General features: G+C 41.8%; 1 protein-coding gene across 2 annotated transcripts in view; it reads left to right on the top strand.

Moving 5' to 3' along the window:
* The window catches only part of CSTPP1 (centriolar satellite-associated tubulin polyglutamylase complex regulator 1), a 207,323-nt gene extending 191,192 nt beyond the window's left edge, over window positions 1-16,131 (top strand). For both annotated transcript variants that reach the window (XM_089693934.1, XM_089693935.1), the window contains 3 exons: window positions 5,514-5,626; window positions 12,166-12,229; window positions 15,806-16,131. In XM_089693934.1, coding sequence (XP_089550060.1) covers window positions 5,514-5,626; window positions 12,166-12,229; window positions 15,806-15,974 — 346 coding nt within the window. In that variant the 3' untranslated portion in view covers window positions 15,975-16,131. The remainder of the gene's footprint in view (window positions 1-5,513; window positions 5,627-12,165; window positions 12,230-15,805) is intronic.
* Window positions 16,132-20,901: the final 4,770 nt, after the last annotated feature.

Here is a 20,901-nt window from a genome sequence, read left to right as displayed (position 1 = left end):
TTTGTTTTTTGGGTTTTTTTTTTACCAAAAATGATATTTTTGTTGCAGGGGATGCCAAAAATCTGACTTGTATCTTAGTGCTGACTTCTAGGAAAATCAGTGAGCCAATCACTCAAGCTGGAAATGGCATTTTCAGGGAACATCTCCAGGTAGCCATACTGGATTGCATTTTGCAGAAAATTACAGCAATGCAGATTGAAAAGGGAAGGTCATTTTTATAACATTCAATTACAATATGACTTGAGTCACAATTGTAAAGAATATTATATTTGTTTTTTTATTTGCTAATTTTTTTTTCCCACGAAAGTGGAGTTACCTTTTAAGAGGTGAGAAAAATTCAGAAGTGATTTATCTTGGTCTGATTTTTTTTTTTTTTACATCTCAAAAACCTGGTATTTTTACAGGGGTGTGTAGACTTTTTATATCCATTGTACATCTAAGAGAAATCTAAAAGAATATGTTTGTACTTATTAAGATTTATCTCATTACGCTTTTTTATTAATAGAAAATGACACTTAGGTATACTTTATCGGTGGATAATGGAGAACTGGGGACCAGATTATGCTGAGTTTAGAAGATCCCATGGCGTGATGGAAGGTGTCTGAAGCAACGGTTGCATTAACTCTTCATATCAGGAAACTTTCTGCAACATTTCATTCTTGTAGGTCAGGGAAGCCCGCTGCAGTGAAAGGCTGAGACCATTCCTATAGAAAGACTATTTTCCTGAGTACATTTCTCCCTCTAGTGGTCAAAGGTAACACTGCACCTGTTTAAAATATGAAACCGACTAGCAAAAAATGTTAAAAGCATTTACATATCTCTTCAATATTTTGCAAACCACATTAAAAAAAAAAAGTTTAAGGTGGGTATCCGCAGTACATATTGTGCTGGTATCAGGGCACAGACCTGCATAGTGATATTCTCCAAATGAAGTAAAATTGATAACTTCTCCAGAGCCTCCCCCATTTTCTGGAACTCTCTACCCCAATTTATCAGACTATTGCCGACTCTACTCACTTTTAGGTGATCTCTGAAAACCTATCTCTTCAGGGAAGCCTATTCTGCCTTCAGCTCATAATGGAATCTTCTATTCCTCTTATCAGTCCATCCCCCACAGTTATCTTTAGCTCCTCCCTCTTAGATTGTAAGCTCCAAGGAGCAAAGCCCTCCTAACCCTCTTTTATTGAACTGTATTGTCTCCCGTTATATTGTAAAGCGCTGAGCAAACTGTTGGCGCTATATAAATCCTGTATAATAATAATAACTGAACAATACAAGCACAGGCACACTTGCTTGCACAGAATTCAGTGAAATACAGCTAATGTACCATGATATACTTTGCTCCTCCTTTGACATGTTTCACACTGTCACAGGGCCTAATTGTGAAGGAAAAACAGAGAATGGTGGATATATTTTAGCATATGTGTTATTACAAAAAGAATATACAGTGGGGAAAAAAATAATTTGATCACCTGCAGATTTTGTAAGTTTGCCCACTTAGAAAGAAATGAAGGGTCTATCATTTTTATCATAGGTGTATTTTAAATGATAGAGACAGAATATTAACCTAAAATCCACAAAAAAAACACAATACAAATGTTATAAATTGAGTTGCAGTTCAGTGAGTAAAATAAGTATTTGATCCCCAACCAACAATAATTCTGGCTCCCACAGACTGGCTATGATGTACTCATGTGGTACACAGATTAGTCCTGTCAATTTAAGAAGGTACTCTTAACGACAACTCGTTATGTGTATAAAAGACACCTATCCATAGAATCCCTTTCTTCTATTCAAACCTCACCATCATGGGCAAGACCAAAGAGCTGTCAAAGGACATCAGGGACAAGATTGTAGACCTGCACAAGGCTGGAATGGGCTACAAGACCATTGGCAAGAAGCTTGCTGAGAAAGAGACAACTGTTAGAGTGATTTTTCGCAAATGGAAGAAATACAAATAACCATCAATCTCTGGAGCTCCATGCAAGATTTCGCCTCATGAAATAAGGATGATCATGAGAAAAGTGAGGAATCAGCAAAGAATTATATGGGAGGAACTTGTGAATGATCTCAAGGCAGTTGGGACCACAGTCACCAAACAAACCATTGGTAACACAATACGCCACCATGGACTGAAATCCTGTAGCGCCCGCAAGGTCCCCCTCTTCAAGAAAGCACATGTACAGGCCCATCTGAAGTTTTCCAATGAACATCTAAACAATTCAGAGAAGGACTGGGAGAAAGGGCTCTGGTCCGATGAGACCAAAATTGACCTCTTTGGCATTAACTCGACTCCCCGTGTTTGGATGGAGGAAAATACTGACTATGACCTGAAGAACACCATCCCTACACAGAAGTGGAAACATTATGCTTTGGGGCTGTTTCTCTGATAAAGGTACAGACCGACTTTGCTGCATTAAGAGACCAATGGACAGGGCCATGTATTGCAAAAAACTTGGGTGAGAATCTTCTTCCCTCAGCCAGAACACTGAAGATGGGTCTTCCAGCATGACAATGACCCAAAACATACCGCCAAGGCAACAAAGGAGTGGCTCAAGAAGAAGCACATTAAGGTCATGGAGTGGCCTAGCCAGTCTCCAGACCTTAATCCTATAGAAAGTTTATGGAGGGAGCTGAAACTTTGAGTTGCAAAGCAACATCCAAGAAACCTTAAGGATTTAGAGAAGATCTGTAAAGAAGAGTGGACCAAAATCCCTCCTGAGATGTGTGTAAACCTGGTAACCAACGAAAAGAAACGTCTTACCTCTTAGTTTGCCAACAAGGGTTTCTCCACCAAGTACTAAGTCATGTTTTTCTTGGGGATCAAAAACTTATTTTACTCACTGAACTCAGTTTATAACATTTGTGTCATTTTTCTGGATTTTTGGTTGATATTCTGCCTCTATCATTTAAAATACACCTATGATAAAAATGATAGAACCTTAATTTCTTTTAATTGGGCAAACTTACAAAATCTGCAGGGGATCAAATAAATATTTTCCCCACTATATATAAAGTTACCTCAAACAAGCTCAGAGCAGAGACAGCAATTAAACGCCTTTCACTGGCTTCACTTGCAGCAATAATAACCCACCATCATTGGTTACAGTGCTAGCAATAACCCCCCCCCCCCTTTTCATTGGTCTCCATGTCAGAAATAATATCCCCCCTCCTTTTCATTGGTGTTTGGTGTCAGAAACAATAACACCCCCCCTTTCCCATTTATTGGTGTCAGAAACTATTAATAATCCTTTTATTGGCATTCAATGGTTACTTACCTGAACATGCCCCTCCAACCCTGTGATGTCAGGCTGGAAGTATACTATCCCTTTGAGGCAGGAGGTCACTTCGTCCGACAGGCAGTGCCAGGTGCTGGAATGCAGTGGATATTCCTGCACTCGACAACTCCGCTATCAGTATGCATTGTAGAATCTTACTTTCCATACGGAACGTTCAGCCCACGGGCCACAAAAAAGAGGTCACATGGCCCCCATGATGCCCTGCTCTTACTGTATGCCCTCACATTTCTGGGCTGAATGATGCTAGTCATCTAATTACTCCTTATCTAGGTTTTTTTTGTTTCTTTTATAAACGCTGGGAGGACATTTAATTAGGGTGAAACATTAGCCCAGAGTTGGGCTTTAAGCAATGCAGTTATATTTTTACCAGTCAGGGAGTAGATGGGATGAGACTGCTTTTTGACGTTTGGCGGAGTGGGTAAGTTCATCTTGCGCTATCGAGTTTTGTCAACAGTTTTTCTTCCATCAAACCAATACAAGGAGAGCAAAGAAGCCAAGAGTGCCTCCTGCTGGCTGAAAATTAAATGTAAATTATTTACATGCAATATACCTGGTTAAAAATGTTTTCATTGTATTTTGTCCTAATCATTATAAAGAGAAAACATATAAACAAGAACTACATGTTCTCATAGGTAAAGGTTGAATGTCAGGGCAATAGTTCTTTCTAAAGTTGATTTTGAAGCTGAATCCAAAATCTCTCAGCTTCTGGTTCTTAGTGCTGAGAACCTACATTCCTTCTTGTTTTTATCCAGTGTGTGTGTGTGTGACAGCGTTGGACCAATTTTAGACTTGGTATTGGTAGATGCACGGGTCGATTTTCTTTCTAGGGTGGATTAATATCCAATGAAGTTGCACTGTAGGTGGACTCTATTAAGGTTTTGGCCTGCTATCTTTCAGACAGTGATGGAAATGATGCTTCATGGAAGAATTTTGTTGATGGATAAGGAGGTGCACCTGGTACAAAAGTTCACCACACTCCAGAGTATATTTGAAAAGATTATTTAAGGTACCGGTAATAGTTCACAGAACACCATGGTGTTTCGCTGGCTGGCTTGGCACAAGGCTATTAAGTGGGGAACAGTAGACAGTACAAATATACAGTAAATATCTCAATTTTTATGACTAGATGAGATTTTATTATGTTTTTACTGTCTATTGTCCTCCCCAATTAATAGCCCTGAGGGAGGCAATTCCCCCAAAACCACATTACCTTTTACCTATGAACTATTACCTTCAATAAACTTCCCAAATATACCCTAGAGTGTGGCGAAATTTTGTACATGGCACCTTCATACCCATCAACAAAATTATTCTCATTTTTATGTAATAATTTGTTTTTTCATTATATCTTTTATTAAAATTTTCATTACAAAACTCAACAATTTATCGTATTTGTCCAAAATACAAACATTTCACCTGAATTTTTCAACCCCGTCTCCCCACCCCTCTCACCCAACCACCCCTCAACCTACTCCAGTCCATGTCTACATCCCTTCTCTTTGATCATCTTTTTCTATGCTTCCTCTTTTTTCCATTCTTTTTTCTCCAACCTTTCTTTTCCCTTTTCCTATTGTTACGACCCTCCAGACGTTCCATTCAATTCTCCTGCCTCCGACCACCTGGGACTCCCACTACTGCCATATATTTTTTAGATGTCTTGAAGTCACGCCATCTACCCCATTCCTTTCTAAATTTTCCCATTTTATCTTCATCTATATGGTATACCTCCTCCATCTTATTTATATATTCAACCCTGCCTATCCAGTCCCTCATTGTTGGATGCTCCTGTACCTGCCAGAATTTGGGAATAGGTCCCTTAGCCATGCTAATTATAATATATAATGCAATAATTTTATACTGTTCCACTGATATATCTGACCTGTAAAAATACACATACCCATGGATCATTCTGTATAGTGGTCCCCAATATCTCTTGTATAAATTGGATTATATCTTGCCAAAACCCCTGTATTTTTGGACAGTCCCACAATATATGTGCCATTGTTCCCTTAAATCCACATCCCCTCCAACATAGTGGTAAGATTTCTATTCGTTGTCTATGTACAACACTCGGTGTGAAATACCATCTCATTAAACATTTATAATTCATTTCAACTGTATTCATATTCATCACCCCATGTGTTAATTTAAATAAATGTTTTTTCTTGCACGTAGTTTGCTTTCACTTTACTGTGGTTTATGTTATTTTTCCAGTACCTGCCCTCCTGTACCATTAATCGGAGAAATAGTAAGCAGTGCACCAAGGCTTACTTTTTATGGATTCCTGATGGCAATGGCAAAGCATGCTGGGATTAACAAAAGTATTGGTAAGTAAAATGTTGGTGTGTCACTCTCATTGCAGTCAGTGACTTACTTTGCAAGTCAATCGTGCTCCTTAATGGCTAACTTCTAGTCAGTCCTGGGGTTTGCCAAATGTCATTGTGGATAAACCTTCATGTTACTGTCCCATTTCCAACACCTCAAGGATCTTATATAAAAAGGTAAATGAAAAATTAGCCACATCATTGCCTAATAACTACTGTTTATGGTTATGTAATACAGCATTTTTCAAACTTTTTGTACCATGGAGGAGCTTTGGAAATAATTTGAGGTCTTGGGAATCCCAAGCCTAAATTTTATATCTACAGATCCCTGTTCATTAGCATGATCAGCAATTTGTTAGCTATAAGAATTAATAAAATAAGAATGTGCCATGATTAGCTTATTTGACACCCAGAGCAGATAAAACAAATAATAATAGCCAGAAATAATGCAGACAGTGAAAATTGTATTGGCCATTTTCATTGGTGGTCATTGGAGAAGGGCTCCCTTTTGTAATAATGGTCAATGGAGAAGCCTCACCCACATTGGTTATCAACGGAGAAGGCCCCAATCATACTGGTGGTCAGAGGAGGGCACCACTCACATTGTTGGTCAGTGGAAAAAAAGCTTCCTTTCATTTGTTGACCATCTGGCCCTGACCGCTACAACCTTGGCAAGTAGACATCAGAAGCCTCAAAAAATATCTGCACTTTTGAGCCCTGCAGTGTAAAATTAAGTCCCATGCCTCTCCCAGTATAAATCTGCCCTCCAAAAATATAATTCCTCTGTCCACACTGCCAAACAGATCTGTTTTATCACCCATTACCACCCTCTCATGCGGTCAACTCTTTTCTAGCTTTAACTCTCTACTTCGTCCTCCAGTGTCTTGACCCACTAACTCATTCACTGTCCAGGAGATTGACAATCACTTTGTGATGAGATCCCCACCATACAGTTATCTCCCTCACCTAACATTCTATGTCCACCTGCAAACTCAAATCTTCCCTCTTTTAACCCTGCTACCATAGAGGAGGCTGTTAAACTTTTTTCTAAAGGCCAGCTAACCACCTTCCCCTATACCCAATTCCCTTGGAGCTGCTATAGTCACCCTCATGCTCTGTCCCACATTCTCTAACTTAATTCTGTCCCTCTTTACTGATGTCTTCCCCCAACCCTCTAAAACATGCACTGATCACTACCATGCTAAAAAAGCCCTCGCTATACCCCACCAATCTTAACAACCTAAGACCCATCTCCGTGTTGTCATTTACCTCCAAACTCCTAGTCTACAACCATCTGGGTTACCACCACACTGATAAAAACCTTCTTGTCCCCTTTCAGTCTGTATTTCACCTGCAGCACTCCACAGAAATTGCTCTCCTAAAACTCACTATTGACTTAACTACTAAAACCTTTGGTCACTATTCTGTACTCTTACTCCTGGACCTCTCTGTTGCCATTAATACAGTTGACCACCCCCTTCTTCTTAAAAAACTCCCTTCCCTTGGCCTCCAAGACTTTGCTCTTTGTTTGTTCTCCTCTTATCTATCTTGCTGCATCTTCATTGTTATTTACAACTCTACCTCCTCCTCTTCCTCTTTCCATCGGAGTTCTTCAATCTAAATTCTTCTTTTGGACCCACATCCAATTACTGTCCAAATCTTTCTGCCTCAACCCCTGTAACATCTCCAAAATATGCCCCTTCCTTAACCAGCAACACCACAAAGCTACTAATTCACTCCCTGGTTATCTTTCAACTCAAGTATTGCAACTCCCTCCTGGTTGGCCCACCTTTACATAGGCTATCCCCCCTTCAGTCTGTCATGAATGCTGCTGCCAGAATTTTTCACATTACCAACCGTTCAGTGTCTGCTACCAACCGTTCAGTGTCTGCTACCTCTCACTGCTAATACCTCCACTTGTTCACACTTACCCGGCGAATAACATTCAAAATGCTAACAACAACGAACAAAGTGATCCACAGCTCTGCCCCCGCTACATCACCAACCTCATCTCAAAATACCAACCAAACTGTCAGGGCTCCCAGGTGTGACCAGAGGTGTGTGACTGACGCAGGGAAACGCAGACTTCAGATATGTGATAAACAATATAATTTATTAACAATAACAATACAAACATAAACGCAGTGCAATACTAAACATAATACAGTGCAATCAAACCAAACCAACCACCCACAGATAACAGTACATACAAGCAAGCGTCGTCAGGCAGGCCGGGTCAATATCAATTGGGCAGGTAGGTACAGGGGGAGCAAGCGGAGATTGGTCGGGGTCACAGGCCAGGTTCAGCAGGTAGCTAGCAGCGTAGTACAGAGGGTCAGGCAGAGGGATGGTCAGGGTCACAAGCCAGGGATCAGAACAGGTAGCAGGCAGCGTAGTACAGAGGGTCAGGCAGAGGGATGGTCAGACAAGCCAGGGATCAGAGCAGGGTCAGCAGAGAATCAGACAGGAACAGAGAGCAGGAACAGGATACAGGGCCCAAGAGAAACACAACACCAAGGCGGAGTCTGCAAGTCTGGCCATCCCTTAAATACCCCAGCATAATCAGTTCCAGGTGTTAGCTGGCTGCAAAGTTGAGTCTCTGATTGCTGGGAGCACCCGCTGGCCAGCCCTGGTACTGCAGATCAAAAGGCAGGTGAGTCCCACCATTGCTGGCTAGTCCATTCCTGACACAAACCATTGTCTTTATTCCTCCCAAGACCTCCTGCTCTCTAGCTCCCTCATCACCTCCTCCCATGCTCACCTCTAGGATTTCTCCTAGGCCTCTTTTGTCCTTTGGAACTTCTTAAACCAATCTGTCCAACTATCTCCAACTCTATATAACTTTTGGTAATCCCTAAAAACTTGGGGCATCTGGTGTGTTTTTTTCCTGCCTCTAAAGGCCCTTGAATGTTAGCCTATGTCTCCATGGACATGCAAGCTTTTAGAGGAGTTTAGAGGCAGGAAAAAAACACTATCAGTGCATCCAGGAGCAGTGGCATTTTGGCAGAAAAACTGTTTGCTGCTTATAAACTCTTGTTAACACTAGGTGCGGTTTGCGCTTGAGTGTTAATTAATTTCAGTGGCAAGAATAAATTATTATTCTGGCCAATTAAATTAATTGATGCTCAAACAGTTGACGTGGCTAAACACATTACACACTTTTGCAGGTGTCAAGTGTTTTTTTCTGCCAAAATGCCCCTACCAGGAGGAAAGACGTCTTGGACAAATAGAACAATGTCCAGTGTTTATAAGGCCTTACACTTGTGGTCAGTGGGAGCGTTGTCCCCTTGGATTGGTGGTCAGTGGGAAAAAAGGCCCCCCCTACACTGGTGATCGGTGAAAAGAATGTTCTGTTACATTGGTGGTCAGCCTAATGCCCTATTACTACTGATGATCATCATGGACCCATGCTACCAAAGCTATCAATGTTCCACAGCTCAAGGAACCCCCTAGGAACCTTTAGAGGAACTCTACACTTTCACAGAACCTAGGTGAGGAAAGGCTGATCTAATTTACAGCTTTTAAATGTGTCAGACATACACGACAGTGAGATATGTCTATAACCTGGTTTACGAGGAGTCATCATGTTACCAAAGTGGTTTGCTAGATGCATTTTTAATGCTGGTAGACCACCATTGCCACTGTCAGATGCTGAATGATATAGTTTTGATCAACCCATAAATGAAGATCTCTCTGAAGAGCACATACCTATCTTTCATTTAGAAGATCCCACATGCAGCGATAATAATGCTTTTAGGTTCTTAAGTAGATGAAATGGCTGCTTTGATCATGTATTAAAAATGTGTTAAGCTTATCTTACCAAGTGTGAAGGAATTTGATTCATCTCTAACCATCTCTCAGAAATAATCCTGGTTCTGCACTAGCAGAATGTGATGGCACACGAGAGATCAGGCTGCTCATTCACAGCAGTTGTCTGGGGGTCATGGTCCTTGCAGATGTTCTAAGCGTCATTAAACCTTTGATCTCCATCAATAGATTGTCAAGTGCAATCAAAAGAAGCGTTTCATAGGCTTGATCGGGCCTGAAAAGCAATTGGAGTCTCTTTCTGCCAGCTAAAAAGGCACAAATGCCGGAAAATGAGCTGATGTTATTTTTTTTATAAGAGTATTGAGAACCCACCTGCTCTGGAACTATAGCTCAAAGCATGCTCTGTCAAGGCTAGCCATACCCAAAGAAATACATTTCATTTCCCCATCCTTGCTAAACAGCGTGGATGGAGGAATCTACGCTGATGGCTATTGTACTCACCCACAGCTGTCTGAATACCCAAACAGTGATTGCGCCTGATTGGATGCAGTCACTGTGCAGCTGACCGTTTTCCTCTTGGCTCTTTCTATTTTTAATCCCGGGTTAACATATATGTGGTGCGGTATATCACATGTGATTTGCACAGGCAGCGCACCGCATTCCTGTGCAAATCACATGCGATTTGTGTGCGGTGCGATTGGAGCCATACATTTTGTATGACTCTAATCGCACCACAACCGCACCAAAAAGGTGCAGGACCTTTTTTTGGTCCTCACTACAATCGAATCGCATGGGTATTCACACCTATGCGATCCGATTGTGCACATTGCGCCGCGTTTTGCGGACCGTTTTGGGGGTGTTCTTAACATACACACCCGAAGTGGTTCATATGAACAGGGTGCGATTCTGATGCAGTGCGGAATTCGCACAGAAAACGCCGCATCAGTGTGAACCAGTGCTAAACTGACGTTTGTTGAGCAGTAGTGTGGTGCCGACAAGGCCACCCAAGATTCGAATTTCACCTGATGAAGTATACCTAGAACAAGACAGCAGTATGGTTAAGGCCCACCCACCCTTCCACTGCACATATGCCTATTGCTGTCGTAAAGGAGTTACATCATTTTTTTATGATCTAACCCTTTTGTGATCTGAGAAGACCAGGCCAGATTTAGCAGTGTTAATGATTCAGTTAACTTGACTATGGGGCTGATTTACTAAGGCTAGGTTCACACCTATGCAGTTTGCGTTTGATCCGTTTCTGCAGTGCATTTTGCATTTTTGCACATGCATTTTTTATGCATTTTTGCCCCGTTTGTGATGCACGCAGAGATGTCAGCGTGTCCCATAGGAAATCATGCTGAATGGACTGTAGTGCGTTTCTGAAAAATGAAAAACGCTCAGGTGTGCACCTAGGGTTAAGGCAAATAGTCTGTGTTCTGCAAGTGCACTTGCTCTAGATCTGAGGGGAACATGCAAGGAAAAAAAAACAGCATCTCTGCTTGAACATGATTGGATGATAGAAATCAGAAGAGCTTCCCCTCAGATCTAGAACTACTGCACTTGCTGTGCACAGACTATATGCCTTTAGTAAATCAACCCCAATGACTGTATAACTAATTTGCATATTTAAAATTTGAAGTGTATATTTGTCTTACTCACATATAAGGATTTTATTTGGTACACTGTTTAAATGTGCTCTGTTTTAATATAGGCTGACAAATACACACAAAAAAAAAAAGATTAAATACTGTGATTACATCTCACCAATACAATAATAAATAGAGGCACTCCACCTTCTTTGGGCTTTAGGGGTAGCTAGAGTGGTGTATGCAGGCTGAAGTCCAGGGGCGGACTGACCATTTGGAAACAGTAGGGGGCCCCATGAGATGCCCCTGGTACCTTTTTCATAGGCTTTTTTGAGTGTGGGCAAGGACACAGGGGCCCCATGATCCCCTATTGCCCGGGGGCCCCATGAGTTGTCAGTCTGCCCCTGTTGAAGTCATATTTTCTGATTGAAGCCTCCAGCCTGCATGGGATCACTGTCATAGTTGATGTAATGATTATATAAAACCATAGGGGATTATGAAATCTGGTTTTAAAATAATGTAAGCTCAGGTACAATTACAAAGTGACAGCAGATGCCTCTTAGGCAGGCCATAGACGGGCCGTTTATTGGACGAATTTTCGGCCGATAAACGAAAAATTGGTCTTCCCCGTTGCCGATGCTGCCACCCATGTCCACGAAACACGGCCGTTTTTTGCGGATTTTCCAGCATTACCCATAAAAATAAATGAGGAGATCCGCGAAAAACGGCCGACGGGCTGGCCCCACTAACGGCGTGATTATCGGCTGATATTTTGTGGGGACGAAAATTCGGTCAATAAACGTCCCATCTATGGCCTGCATAAGTCAAGAGGCTTCAGAGGGTAATAAAAGGGGTGACACAATGAAGTAGTAATAATACATCATCACCATAGGAGCTATCCTAGTATATGCTTCATACTAATGGAATGGAATTATATAAATGTATTGATCAATAACACCAGACTAGAGCTCACAGCGGGTATGTCAGGGTGAGAATTGAGGAGGTTGGGCTTTAAGCAATACCTTTGTGATAAATGGACATCCCCTTTAAGACCCCATATTGTTCCTACAAGACTTCAATACCATACAAACAAGGAAATCAAAAATATCTATACATTTCTTATGCGTGATATAAGATAATATCATTGTTTATCTTTCTATAATTATTTGTTCATTAATGTCCCTACAGGTGCTTTGCCTGATAAAGCTGATTTGTTAGTTGATGAAGCGCTGGATAATGAACTTGAGAAAATGTAAGTATGTGGAAGTTAATGTAGATGTAAACCCTAAGGCTACGTTCACACTAGCATTGTGTGCAGGCGGCAGAGAGGCGTTTGGGAAGCGTTTTTACCGCCTCTGCCAATTCTGCACATTACTGCACATGGTGCTGTTCTAACGGGAGCGTTTGCGTCACGTCGGGGCAAAACAGACGCCTCTGGTCGAGTCAGGAGGCGTTGAAGCCTCCTATTCTCATCTATGGTGCCGCTCTGCAAACGCCCGGCCGGCGTTTGTGGAGCGGTAACACCACTCAAACTGCATTATAGGCGTTTGTGGGGCATATTAAAACACTCGGCAAACGCCTAGCAACCGCCGCTAAACCACGCATGCGGCGTTTGCGGAGCGTTTGACGAGCGTTAAAAAACGCTCCACATGCCGGACCAACGCTTGCCAAACGTTATAGGGGCATTTGGCAAGCGTTGGTAAAACAGCCAAGTGTGAACGAGCCCTAACTGGAGGACATTTAGGCTCCACGTACACTGCAGCTGATAAACTCACGTTTAGGAGCTTTTCTGCGTTTCTTTCAGCAGCCCCTGAACTCTCCCTAATGTTTTCCTATGTGTCCGTGTACACACAGTCATTTACAGGCAGTTGAGTTTACAGTAATTTTTTTGAACGCACCAAACTTGCGTTCAGGAGTAGATTTTATCAGCATTTCAACGCCAAACACCTGTAAACGCTGCTAACCGCGTTTATAAGCGTTTGGAAATTTTTTTTAACTCTGCCATTTCCAGATGCTGTCCAGAGCCTTTTTTCATCATGAAAAATGCATGCAAAGCGTTTTCCCGGTACTCAAATGGACCCGGTAGACCATACTTTGAGGTTTCGCATGAAAGAAAATATGTTAGACACGGCTGCAATAATTTCTGCACAGAAATGAGCTGGAACACATCCAAACACCACAAAAAAAAGACAGCTAATCTCAACAAATACTGCTTTCTCTGCTTCTGCTCTCTCAATTTCTCTCAAAATGTCTGAAATAGGTAATTTTTTACTGTTTTTCAGTGCATTTTAGGTATTTTGGAAGGTCTCCTGAGGTTATCTTTAAAAATCACTTCTAAATGCAAACGCTGAAAAATGCTCATAAACGCGGTGTGCAAACACGGCTAAACAGACTTTTTTTAACCTTCCAGCAGTCAGCTTCCATCGTTCAGAAGTGTCCCGTGTACTTGGAGCCTTAGGCTTCATTTAGACTTGTGGTTGAGGGTAGTAAAAATGCACTGTTGATGCAAGTTTTTGCTGCCCGCCAGCTGGCCCCTTAAGCTGCAATAGGCAAGCCTGGCAAGTGCTACACATTCAAGTAATGGGGAAACACCCCAAATGCCTCACAACTGTGTGCAATGCATACAGTTGCAGCCTGATGGTTGGCAAAACATGGGGTTAAAACAGGCGGTGAGGCGGTGTTGTATCGCTTTCTGCTGCCTGTCGGTAGCTTCTGGACCGTTATCTAAACGGAGATCGAGCTTCTCAGGCAAGGGAAATATAGACGCATGCCTAAATCTGCCTTTAGTTTACTAAAGCACAGTGTATCAGAAAGATTTGCTATTTTGTAACCTGTTCCTGTCATAGCCTCATGGACATTTAACAAGCTTCTAAATGCCAGGATGTGAAGACAGGCATTCCAATCGTGATCGCAGTGATTTCCAGTCACAGCGGTAACACGATCGGAAAACTCCTGATCACAACTATGAATCGGGAACTTTCTGGTACCCGCCGTTTACTGTGCCGGGAGTGAGCTTTTAGTACAGTAAAGTGTTTACCTGTGCAGCCACTCAATGTGAAACCCACCCGCCGAGAGACTGCATATATGCATGTAGCCAGGGGGACGTAGTTAAAGATTATTATTATTATTATACAGTATTTATATAGCGCCAAAGGGTTTGCTCAGTGCTGTACAGTAGCGAGGGGGACAGAACATGAGACAAGACAGTAACAATACAATACACGAGGGGTTCGAGGGCCCTGTTCTTTCGAGCTTACAATCTAGGATGGAGGGGAAGGTGGCACAGGAGGAGATGGTTGTGGGGGATGGAGTGGTGGGAGGAGTGGAGGAGGTTAGTTGTTGGGTGAGGTCGGGTGTTAGGTGAGGTTGGGGTAGGCTTCCATGAAGAGATGGGTTTTCAGGGTGCGCCTGAAGGTGAGGAGGGTAGGTGACAGTCTGATGGATTAGGGTAGGGAGTTCCAGAGGATGGGGGAAGTCCTGGAGAAGTCCTGCAATATAAATATAATACTTGTTTTTTCACTTTTCTTTAATCCTTTGTTTTATGCTACCTCTGCAGATTTTTCCCAGCCTTTTTCTGTCTACATGCACTCTGGCAATGGCTGCATAGCATTTCTTGGAGCAGTTTCCTGATAGTGACAGTAGTGGAAGATACCTGTGTAATATGTGTCAGCACAGCCATGTGCAGTCTCCATTGGGAGAGCATGTGACAGCCAAAGCCAGAGCATTTATTTATTTTATTGCAGGTACTTATATAGCGCTGTCAATTTATGCAGTGCCTTGCATATATATTGTACATTCACATCAGTCCCTAACCCTCAAGGGGCATACAATCTAAGGTCCCTAACTCACATTCATACATACACATACTAGGGACAATTTAGACAGGATCCAGTTAACCTACCAGCATGTCTTTGGATTGTGGGAGGAAACCAGAGTACCCTGAAGAAACCCACGTAGGCACAGGGAGAACATGCAAACTCCAGGCAGGTGGTACTGAGTACTAGGATCGTTGGTTCGAATCCCAGCCAACCAGGCAGAAGTGCTATCCATTTAGCCATCAAATGATGTGCAGATCATCCAACCTAGGCATGAGCCTAAAGCCCAGTTGATGATCAGGGGACCCAGCTACAAACTTCATGCTCCTGCTGTAAACCAGGGGGCCTGCTCACTTGGTCAAAGCTGTGCACTTGCCTCGCACATCACAAAGGAGGATGCACTTAGCAATTGGTGTCTGATGGGATGGACACGGCCAGTAGGCACAATGCAAATAGAGCAGCATCTTTGTACCTATTACAATATGTATCAAAGTCAGCGGGGGAAGGGTGGAGCTACTGTCTTGCCTTGGCCTCCTATTTTGACTTAATGCTACAGCATACGAAGAACTTTAAGGCAATTGTGCACTTCCAACTTTGTGCCAACCATTTGGGGAAGGCCTTTTCTCTTCTAGTATGACCTCTCATGCCCATGAGGGTTGAGGTTTCTATGCTGAGAGCGCGGACAGCTCCTGGGTTTTGTTTTCGATCTTGAGCCGGCAGACAGGCTCCCACTCTTGTGTCCAGTGTGACAGCTGTTCACAGTGATCATGTGATCTAGAAGTCTATCCTGTCTTCCAGACCCAGTTAAAAGGGCCCCCGGGAGAGAGTTGGAAGGGGTTAAACCCACTCCATAAAACTATGCTGGCATTCAATTGGTTTCCAACAAGTCCTCTTTAGCTAGCATTGACTAGACTATAGATACATAGACTATAACATTATAAAGATGTTGTGAATATATATAATTATAAAGACTGTGTTGTTTACGGATATTACATTTCTTTTTCTCACTCCAGTGTTGCCCAGTTGTCTTCTTGCTCCATAACACAGCTTCCTGCCCCCTGTCCTCTTCCACCCAGAGAGATCATCCGCGTGGCCTCTCCAAAGAAGTCTTTACACAGCCGTAGACGCCCAGACCTGGAGAGTGATGGCTCCACCGAGGAGACCGACTCCTCTGAGAATTAGAACATAAAATTTGCTCATGATTTACCCTACAACCTCAGTCTGTCCTAGTGCAGTCTCCACCTTTTATGTAAATGTACCTTCTTCAGCAGATTAAACACGTTTTTGTTTATAATTTATGTTTTTTATTTATTAAAATAATAAAATTAAACCATTAAAAGGAGTCTGTTATTATTTACTTTTTAAATTGCAGACTGACTAAGAAGCTACATAGCTTTTGTTTATTTTCCTCTGCCCGGCCTCTTGTCAAATGATGGCCAAGCGGGAGCTCTCCCACCCTGGGTGGATGACATATGACGTCCTCCCAGTCACAAGCCTCGCGTGTTGGTATAGTCCAATGTATCCTGTGATTTCTATGACCAATCACAGTAATCACATGACTGTTGTACACAATGAATAGCTTTCATTCATAGCCATTCATTGTGTATTTTTGTAATGGTCTTTGTGTTTGGTCAAAGTGATCACATGGTACAGACAGGGCCAATCACAGTGTATACCATCTGATAGCTGTGGCCAATCACAGCTAATCACAGCTAATCACAATAATACTCAATGAATGGCTGTGAATGGATGCCAGTGAGCATCACTGTTATAGGCAATTGTAATACAAATAATGGGTGCAATAACTAAAAGCAAGACATTTACAAGCACACAATCAACAGGTAGTCACACACAGGTACTTTTAATAAGCATTTATACCATTACATATTCTACGCATGTGAAAGACCCTCTACCAAATACCTGCCCTGCACATCATAGCATTCACTCGGCACTCCGAGAAATAATAGAATCCAACTGCAATATTCTTGCAATGTCAAAACCTCCACTTTTATCACACAACATACAGGAGGATATACTTGTATCTTATAGTCATCACAATCTGCATAATAGCACACACCAATAATAATGTGAGCATTACAGCATGAAATAGACATCATTTGACAGCATCACAGCATTGAATTAATACATTACCAAAGCTATGTTAGAAGCTGGAAGGAACAAATCCCATCGGAACTATACTGCCCAGGGGGACACAGGGAAGCCGTAAGCACGACCGATTGATGAGCCCATGTAGCCTTGGCAAGAATCCCAGCGTTCGAGTGTCCCCTCACGCGTGGAATGGCTTCCCAATCGATCTCGTTTGGACTGCCGGCTTCATAAAGAATTTTTCTGGAAGCTTTCCAATAGTGGGCAGGTGCCACACTCACCACAGGAGGAGCTAGCAGAAAGGTTCCTGGGAGGATAACAGAGTCACGCTTAGTCCACATCGTTATCTGAAAAGTCACATTTTTGCTTCAGTTCAGCTTCTTATCTACCCTAAACTTCTTCTCATCTACCTCAAACTTAAAGATTTCTAACTTCTCAAGCAAAGTAGACGTCTTTAAACAGGTTCTTATCAGGGGCGGACTGACCATTTGGAAACTCGGGCACTGCCCGAGGGCCCGGGGTCAGTAGGGGGCCCCATGAGTTGCCCCTGGTACCTTTTTCGTAGGCTTTTTTGAGTTTGGGCAAGGACATAGGGGCCCCATGATCCCCTATTGCCCGGGGGCCCCGTGAGTTGTCAGTCCGCCCCTGGTTCTTATCTTCTAATATGACATTAATAGATGTCATAAACACGTTCAATTCCATAAACAAGTTTTTATCTTACTCTAAGCAGAATATCTTGTGACTCTGTTCCTTTGGCTTAGAGAAATGACATCTCTCATGCTCCTGGCATTTGGACAACAACACTTTATTGTAAAATATTACCCAAGAAACAAAGGGTCCAAGGCCAACACATTTCATAGGCATTACAGCAATCCTAGTGAAAAATATCCTGATCATTTCTTTCACTATGAACACGAACGCTGCACTGCTCTAGTCACTGTATGTAAAAAAAAAATGTTAGAGAATAATAAAAATGTATGTCATACATACTGTCACCAGTCAGTATCCCTGATCATTGCCACACCGTTCCTATTGCTCTGGTGAAAATATGTAAAAACTAAACTGTGAAAAAAAACATTGTATTTAATTTCTTCATTTTACTTTACAAAAAGGGGTCATGGGGGGGAGGGTATTTGTATTGTCCTGGCATTTTAGGGCCTCAAGAAATGAGACAGTACAGCAGAATTGATCAATTTTCAAATATGCTGCATATACCATAGTTTGTAAACTTTCACACAGACTAAATAATATACACTAATTTGACTTATTTTTACCAAAGAAATGTAGCAGAATACGTTTTAGCCTAAATTTACAAAGAAAGATTATTTATTTTCTAGATTTTATAACAGAAAGTGGGTTTTTTTCAAAATTGTTTTTTTTTTTGGCTTATATAGCACAAGATAAAAAAAACAGTGCTTTTTGGTACCACCAAAAGAATGCTTTGTCTGAAAAAATGGCAACAATTTCATACAGGTACAGTGTTGCATGACTAAATAATTGTCAAAGTGTGACAGCACTGAAAGCTTAAAAATGGCCTAGGCAGAAAGGAACTTGCCTATTCTCAGAGGGCTCCAGGCTGGTCATGTGATAGGCTCCCAGCAGCGGCTTCAGGAAAGAGGAGGGACAGCCCCAGAGTAAGCCTATGGGTGACATCACCACCCAGACATTCCATTGTTGGCGCTTTGGCCTCTCCCCTGAAGCCAGCCTCTGGGGAGATCATATGATCAGACTGGAGCACCCTGGTCAAAAGTTGGATATGTTTGGGTCATAAGGAAGCTTTCAACAAACATATGCCAAACACAAGGTAGGTAAATATTGCTCATTTTATTAATTCACATATCCACCTAAAACTGATATTTCTGAGGACTAAATCACCCTCTTACTTTTTATAGATCTAACAGTAAATGAGGAGATGGCATTCATTCAAATGTATTTATAGTTCTGCTCGTTTACCATGGCAATAATGAATAGTTCTCTGTCTCAATTTATTTTACATAGAAGAGAATGTAGCAGGAGGAGAGAGGCTTCTTATAGTAGACCTATTGTAGAAATAAGATCCCCTGTCCACCTTGCTCCCTAAACACATAAATGGCTGCAGGAGTTGCAAAATATATAATTGATGGGAAACCACAGCTCCTTAGCTTCACAGCATTTAGTCCCATGAACAAAGGCCTAGGTGTTCTGGTAACCACATATTGCTGAATGATGGTGCAGTGGGTATCACCCATGAGTGATATAAGGAAGATGTTTGAATCAATTTACCTGTTTGTAGTTGTAACTAAAATATCCATTTTGGGAAGACTAGGTATGTATTCAGTAAACCGCATAAATCAGATTGTATATTGACTGTCACTGTACCTTCTATAGCAACCAACAAAGCAAAATAGAATCCTAAAGGGCATTTGTTATTTGCAAATATGATATACTAACATATTGTAATACAGTGACCCCCACATGTCTCAGATCTTTCAATATCTTAAGGCCCCATTCACACTTGGAAATCATGGGCAAAATTGGCATTATTCTGCCTGTGATTCCAAGTCATGACAAAACGCACGTGGTGTATTTGGGTGCCATTCACCCTAAATGGCATCCCAAACGTGGTCCAGTTTTGCTGCAATTTTTCTGTTGCAAAATATGCATGTAAAATTGTGCCTTGCTCAGTGTCAGAATTTGGTCCCTGAGCTTTTTTTTGGGTGACGAATACAGATAGGACAGCCTATTCAAGTGAATGGGCTTCCCTAGGCGCAACACATGGAATCTCATGAAAATGACGCTCACAAAATCACGAGCAGGAACGCTTGTTCCCAATGTTCAATAAGTGAATGGGGCCTACCTGACATCAGGACATCATTTGATGTTATGTAAACTGCAGGTGTATTGGAGAAAAATAAAAGTGAAGGTTGATATTAAAATACAATGAAAGCCTAGCTCCATTTTGGATTAAAGTATACAGTATATCTAGCCAAACATTTTGAAGTTATATACTTTCGCTTCTTGTTTTGAAGGCAAGCAATGAAAGCGCAATTACTCCAAAGTAAGGAGAAATCTCCTGTTAGAAAACGATTACCAGAACATGTGCCCAATTGGAAGATTTCCTTTTACCTTCTTCTCTGGTGATAACTGGAATTTTTCGACACACTTCATTATCATTTGTCCTGGTGACAACAAAGATCATCAAGTCAAATAGAGAGAGTAGGTGGGGCCACAGACAGCAATAAAAAGCAGACAGAGGTTCTAACGCAGCTCCACTCTATCCAAAACTAAAAATACAAAATATTTTTTTTTTCTAGCGATTCATTTGACAAAGAAGATTTTTGATTATTCATCTCTATGAACATCCATCAAAACGGGTGCACATACTGTCCAGGCACGGTATATCAGCATTGTATAATCAAACCCAGACTTCCTTTGAAAATCTCGTAATATATGTAGCTTCAGTGGTTCTAGTCCTACTTTAGTGCCTTTACTGCAGTGTCTAAAATACTTGGATTTACCCGTTTTTGGTTTCATTCTGTAGAGGAAGAGCTCATAAAACTAGGCTCAGAAGACGAGCAAGACTGGTGCAGAGGACACCTCTTCCCTGGAAAAATCAGACTTTATCTGGTGAGCTCCGAGGAGGGCGTTGTGCCCTGAGACTTGCGTTTCTGTGTGTGTGTATATGTCATCAGTCTTCTTAGGGATGGGGCAAGTTTAATTTCAATGGTGTTTATTCGTTTTATCATAGAAAAGAATGGGTTACAAGCCAGTCCAGAAAATGATACATTTCTCTACAAACTACAACCCATCAGGGCTGGTACAAACAACTCACAATATGCAATATTCTAGGACAATTATCAGTTATTGATAGCCAAAAGGGTCCCATTGGGACTGGTAAATGTAGGGCCAGTAACAATAAAGGAAGAGAGAAAACGAAAACTAATGTTAAAACTTTCATCATGCCCGGCATCGGAGACTACCATGACCTGTGTGGAGGGCAAACCTCCCTCCAATGTTCAGCAGG

Source organism: Staurois parvus, unplaced genomic scaffold (assembly GCF_062004578.1).
Source record: "Staurois parvus isolate SC_StPar_1 unplaced genomic scaffold, SC_StPar_1.0 ptg000641l, whole genome shotgun sequence".
Lineage (NCBI taxonomy): Eukaryota > Metazoa > Chordata > Amphibia > Anura > Ranidae > Staurois > Staurois parvus.
This window is presented reverse-complemented; position numbering and strand designations above follow the sequence as displayed.